The 6274-nt window shown below is 31.8% G+C and overlaps 1 protein-coding gene across 1 annotated transcript; it reads left to right on the top strand.

The window, feature by feature from the left end:
* The first annotated feature begins 582 nt into the window (after positions 1-582).
* Positions 583-4251, top strand: LOC115246187 (PAN2-PAN3 deadenylation complex catalytic subunit PAN2-like). Its single transcript, XM_029824845.1, has 9 exons — positions 583-1130; positions 1837-2024; positions 2095-2264; positions 2326-2446; positions 2519-2715; positions 2792-3005; positions 3109-3245; positions 3481-3627; positions 3701-4251. Exons 1-9 carry the CDS (start codon positions 1046-1048, stop codon positions 3882-3884), a joined length of 1443 nt encoding a protein of 480 aa, XP_029680705.1. The 5' UTR covers positions 583-1045; the 3' UTR covers positions 3885-4251.
* Positions 4252-6274: the final 2023 nt, after the last annotated feature.

Raw genomic sequence — 6274 nt, 5'->3', positions numbered from 1 at the left:
TTTGTTCAATTGTTCAATTTGTGTATGTACAATGCCTATATATAATTGTATACATACATCAACAGTGCCATATATTTTTCTCTCACTTGGATATAGTATTATAACATTTACTTTTTTATATTGTAGAAATGTTTGAAATAATATTATCTGCTTTTTAATATTTTTTGTTCAATTTGTGTATGTACAATGCCTATATATAATTGTATACATACATCAACAGTGCCATATATTTTTCTCTCACTTGAAAGAATTGATATAGTATAACAATAATTTTTAAACTAATACACTAACAATTCTACACACAGCTTATAAATAAAACATTTTTTGTAAAATGTAAAGTTCTTGTAATTTTAAAATGTATATTATATAATTGTATAATCTATAGATATATAATAGAAAATATATACACATTAGAGACATTTCTTAATAAGTTTCCTTTATATTTATCGTATTGCGGTTCTCTTCAAATTAGATTATCGGGCTACATATAAAGATAATATAGGACGTAATTGTTTAATAATTTCTTAATTATTTATTCACCATATGTATGTGCAGTTCAAAACGCGCGCGCGCGCGTTCTGCCAACTTCTCGTTGGTGGCTCTACTGGAAAGTCACGCACCCGCTATTTCCAGATGTCGCGATGCTCAAGGCCGCCGTACGTGTCCTTGTCGTGGGTCGTGGAACGTGCACAAAGGCGCGATCATGAATTAAATCGCGATCGCGGTGTTCGACGCAGTTTTCCCGGCGTGCAAAGAAGCGCGGTGAAAAAGCGCGCGTGTTATGACGCGGTCGTTCGTTAAATTTCCGGCTCGACAGACCGCGGTAAAGAAGTGCGCAAGGTGTTTCGCTTGTTGCACAGTTGCCAAGGCGACTAACGTGCGTGCGGGTGCGTGTCCCTCTGTTGCGTGACTGTGTGTACGCGCGTGTGTTACGTGGTGTGTTATGATAAAGGACCGATCATCGTTTTCGGGACGCCGAGTCTCGTGTCGCCCGGACGCCTCGATGCTTCGCAACGACGTAGCCTGAAGATAGAAGCCATTTATTATGGACTACCCGGTGTTAGGCCACTACGATCCCACCGTAGAGGCCACGGACCATGGTAGCGGCGAGGAGGAGCAGGAATTGCTGTGTAAGTCTCCTTTTGTATCATTGTGCGTTCCCGCGCGTCGCTCGCGCTCTTTTCACCTACGTGCCGAATAAAAGGCGCCAGAAAACGTCATCTTTCCTCGTGGCTTCTGTCTGGGGGAAGAGAAGTGACATTGAAATTTCTGCTCTCGCGTTATTCCACTTGCGATCTTTCTCGTTTCTTCGCATCCTTTGTTTTTCTCCTCCGTGACATTCGTTTGCTTTCGAACGCTCATATGTGAAGTATCGTAGCGATATATATCAGCTGACATCAGCTGTTTCTCCGTCATGCGGGGAATTCGGCGAACAATTGTTGTGTTCTCTGAAGGCTCAATGTCATGGATGCAAAACAGACGTTTTTTTAAAATGGCAATATAGTCCAAATGAATATATTGTCGAAGCACAAATGTTTATATATCATACATTTTTTTATTTTATTTTTATTTACTCTATAATAAATACATAAAATATTTAAAAATAAGGCATTATGATTATAAAATGATTATAAGTTATGGAAACATAACTAATAAATTGTAGATACATTGTTTGCTATTTTATTGTTATATTATATGTGGTTTTTTTTTATATCGTATAAATTAGAAACAATCTTGCGCAGAGATAAATATTATTCGCAAAAATACTTTTCTACTTGTTTCTTCTGAGATAAAGTATGTCAAGGATATAGGCTTTTCAACTGGTTCTTATTCCAGGGGAGGAATGTAATTATGTCGTACCTGGGGATGAATATGTACCTGCAACAGAGCAGTTTGGAGAAGATTTTGCCGGGGCTGAGTTTCATGAAACTAGAGCATTGCTCGCTGATGGCGGAGATAGATTTGGAGTTTCCACTGCCACTTTCGATACAATTGAGGAGCTTATGTGGATGGGGAATCAAGGGGTACATCATTAATCTGGGGCTATGTTTATCTGAGATATTTATTATGTTTAGTGACATTAATTTGTTATAGGGCCACGTAACATCTTATTATGGGCCTGGTTTACAAAAATATACCTCTTTTCAAGTCCATGCGACTCAAGAGATACGGCATATTCATCCTGTAGATGAAGGGATATTAGTGTTGACTCAGAGTATATTGAGATGTCAACTGCGGCGAGGCATACCTATATTTACACACACGTATGTTGATATTGTATTAGCAATACCATCCACAGATTTAAGTAAATCTAGGCTGTTATAGGTCAACAAATATGAATGACATGCAGTGTATGTTGCAAATCTCTCCGACCAGATTACTCATGGGTGGACATCAGGATAAAATAATAGATTTTAATCTTACTAGAGGAAAGGAGACTGGATTAGTAAGAATATGTTAGAGAGTTAGATGTTAGATTAATTTCAAGTTGCTGTGATGTTGTATCTTATACTTATAGGTGGATGTAGGAGAAAATGGTTGTGCGATATTGAGGCAACACAGTAGACTTATCTGTGCTGGTAATCCTGCAGGACGGATAGATCTCAGGGACCCAAATACATTATCAGTAGAACATACTCTGGACACACATAGTGGTTCCCTAAGTGATTTTGATGTTCAGGGAAATTATCTTGTTACTTGTGGGTTCAGCAACAGGTGAGCCATAAGAAGAAGAATTAAAGAATCTTTAAACGATATATAATATAATTTATGCATTATATTCCACGTTTAGTCGGCAAGGTCTTACTGTTGATCGATTTTTAATGGCTTATGATCTGAGACAAATGAGAGCATTGAGTCCAGTCACTACTATGGTGTATCCCCTTTTATTGAAGTTTCTACCAAGTTATTCCAGTCGTCTCGCAGTAGTGTCGCCACTTGGACAAATGCAACTACTTGATACAATATATGCCAATGTACAACCATCAATGACATGTTTGTATCAGGTAAATTCTTGTCACACATGTTCAAAAGATATAAGAAAAAAATACAAAGAATAAATTTTTAAAAAGATTAACATATACAGAAATATATATTATATATTATTAGGTTGCCACTGGCGGAGCGGCGATATTATCATTTGATGTAGCTTCCACATCTCAATGTCTCTGCTTTGGAGATTCGGCGGGTTCTATACATTTAATGTCTACCAACAATCCGGAACCTCAATTTAATACATTTTCTAGGTTAGCACACAATTATTCTTTAAATAAATTTTTAATATAAATTCTAAGATGAATAAAATAAATTATTTCTATATACTCTAAAATTATTTAACACATGATTTATATACTATCACTATACATTATCACTATATATATACAATTATAATATATAATTAAAAAATAAATATATAATTAATAATAAGAATTAAAATTTTATATAATTTATTAAATATTTTTTTTTTTTTACTTAATGTAGACCTACAGAATTTGCCGATCCAATTGAAACAGTACAATCGATTCCTTTTGATGACGATGTTACACCATTTAGTACAATACCAATGGTATATTCTGATCAACCACTTTTAAGTGATTGGCCAGAAGAATTTTTAAAAAAGGTTTACAGGTACATGCGCACTATATAGACTCCCGTTCTTTAGAGGAGAGAAATAGATGAATTAATTTTTTTTCTTTTACAGGAAAACTCCAGCAATAGATCCCGAAATTTTGCGCACAATGAAAATGCAGGGAACAATAGGATATGCGCCAAATCCTCAGGCTTTTCGCAGAAATCAAGTGAGGAAACAATATTCTCCCACTTTACTACACACACCCATACCACACACACAATATTCTCCTCCATTTTTCCTCAAATTATCTTAAACTCCGTTTACATATTTCCAATAAGTTTACTTATTTTTGTTTATAAAATTTAGGAAAAAGTGAATTCTGCTTATGATTTAACATCGAATTCAATTATCGCTCCGATAATTAAAAAAATTGCTATCTAAATTTATATATACCTCAAAGGTATACTAACACAAATATGCTCCTTCATATCTTGGATAGTTTTAGAATTTGGCGTGAATAATTGAAACAATACATTGTCTTGACATGAGATTAAGGCTTAATATAGTTGAAACATGTAATTTTTTAGAAAAAGGAAGATTTGCTATAATGTGATTAAGACTGATAACACATTTCGTGATAATTATTGTAGTCTATAAAAGAACGTGATATATTTTCGTAAGCTAGTCCAACATATTCTTTTAATTTTACAATATAGAAAATTCACAGTTTTCAAATATATAAATATATACTATATATAAGGATTAAAATCTTTGGTTTCTCACATTAATTTGTTTTACATATTCATATTATCAATTTATGATATGATTTATATGAGAGAAAAAGTATTTCAAAATAATGTGAAACACTATTGCTATCACATTAATACGGTTGCACCTTTATCATCTCATTGTCACTGTCCTACCATTCATTATTAATGAAAATTAGCAACTTCTCTTTATTATAATGTAATAAATTTTCTTTTGATAGTGACAATTACACAAGTTTATATTTTTTTAAATTAATATTTTACATTTTTGCATTATGTTTGTACGTATAGATGTGAAAGTTGAGCAATAATGACTTAACATACAATGACATATTTCTAAACGTGTTTAAAATTAAATTTGAAAGGCAAATTTTTGTTCTTTGATATATATCTGATTTTTAGAAATATCTCTTCGACAATGTGCCAAATATAACGAATAAATGAAATAACATAATAAAAATGTGTCTGTCATAAGTAAACCAAAGTATTATATGGCATATAAATACACTGCATAAAAATTCTAAGAAAATTCTAAAAATATATATATTTTTTTGTTTTATTATTGGTCTAAATATATAGAAATATATGTGTGGCACAATATAGGGATAAGGTGAAGTTTATCATATCATATATACCTTTTCTATTATTATGTAATTTATATATATTAAAATAATCCTTTTTTTTATAATCTGCTTTGAGAAGCAAATTATAAATAAAGCTAGACTTTTAGTTACTTTAGTTGATTATCAAATTTGAAACTATATATCGTAGCCAGATTATAATCCATCGTTTTATAAAATGTCTAGGCATTTTATAAAGTGCGGCCACATTCTCAAATCATAGTTGAAAATGAAGTATTTTACAATCTGGCTAAGAATTTGTCTTTTTATAAAACGGTAACAAGCGATCCGCCACAATGTCAAACGCAACGATTTGTACTTCGTTTTAGATTCTGGCTAGTTCATTTCAGTCATTTTATGAACTATCTTTGTAGAACAGCCATTTATAGAAAATTAATAAGTAATTATGTTATAATATAATAGGTAATTATGTATATTTCTAAATAAGAAAAAGCTTGTATGAACATTTGTATTTATTACTTATTGTGTTTATGAATACTTGTATTTATTGCAATTAAGGTTTTATAAAAGTAACATAAATAAAATTCTCGAAAATAATGTTTGAAAACAAATAATAAAAAGAAATATAAACGTAAAAGAAATTTAAAAAACACATTTATTATGACTATTTTATCAAATGTAACAAAGTAAGGTCGCTAAAAACGCGCCGTTTATAAAATGACTGAAATGAACCAACCAGAATCTAAAACGATGTACAAATCGTTGTGTTTGACAATGCGTGTCGCTTGTTAGCGTTTTATAAAAAGACTAAAATTCTTAGCCAGATTGTAGAATATTTCATTTTCAACCATGATTTGAGAATGTGACCGCACTTTATAAAATGCTTAGTTTTATAAAACGATGGATTTTGGGATTTAGCTATGACATATATATAACTTTCCTTACTTTACAGAGAAACACATTGTACAGAGGTATAATTCTTTAATATTAATATATATATCATGTTTATTTCAATATTTTGAATATTTTGAACTATATTTTTCAGAAAAATTACGCATGGCAGCGTCTAATAAGAAAAAAACATGCGTTGAATATTATATCTGTAGTATAAGATTTAATTTCTCTTATTTAAATTATTTGTGTTAACGTTTACAGAATGCCCTACGTAAAGAAGAAGAGAAACGTGAATAAATATTTCATATATCTTCTCCCGATAGCTTCCATAATTCCTATACATTATCGACCAGCGTGATACTCTACTGCCTTCAATTGCGCAATGCGTTTGTGATCGATGCATTTTATTCGTTTTTGTTTAATGATTTTTGCTCAATAATCTCTTCATAGGCTGCTAGTAT

The sequence above is a fragment of the Formica exsecta genome, unplaced genomic scaffold (genome assembly GCF_003651465.1).
Source record: "Formica exsecta isolate Colony F162 unplaced genomic scaffold, ASM365146v1 scaffold14, whole genome shotgun sequence".
Classification (NCBI taxonomy): Eukaryota; Metazoa; Arthropoda; class Insecta; order Hymenoptera; family Formicidae; genus Formica; species Formica exsecta.
Note: the sequence above shows the minus strand (reverse complement) of the source record. Positions and strands in the feature narration are given on the sequence as shown.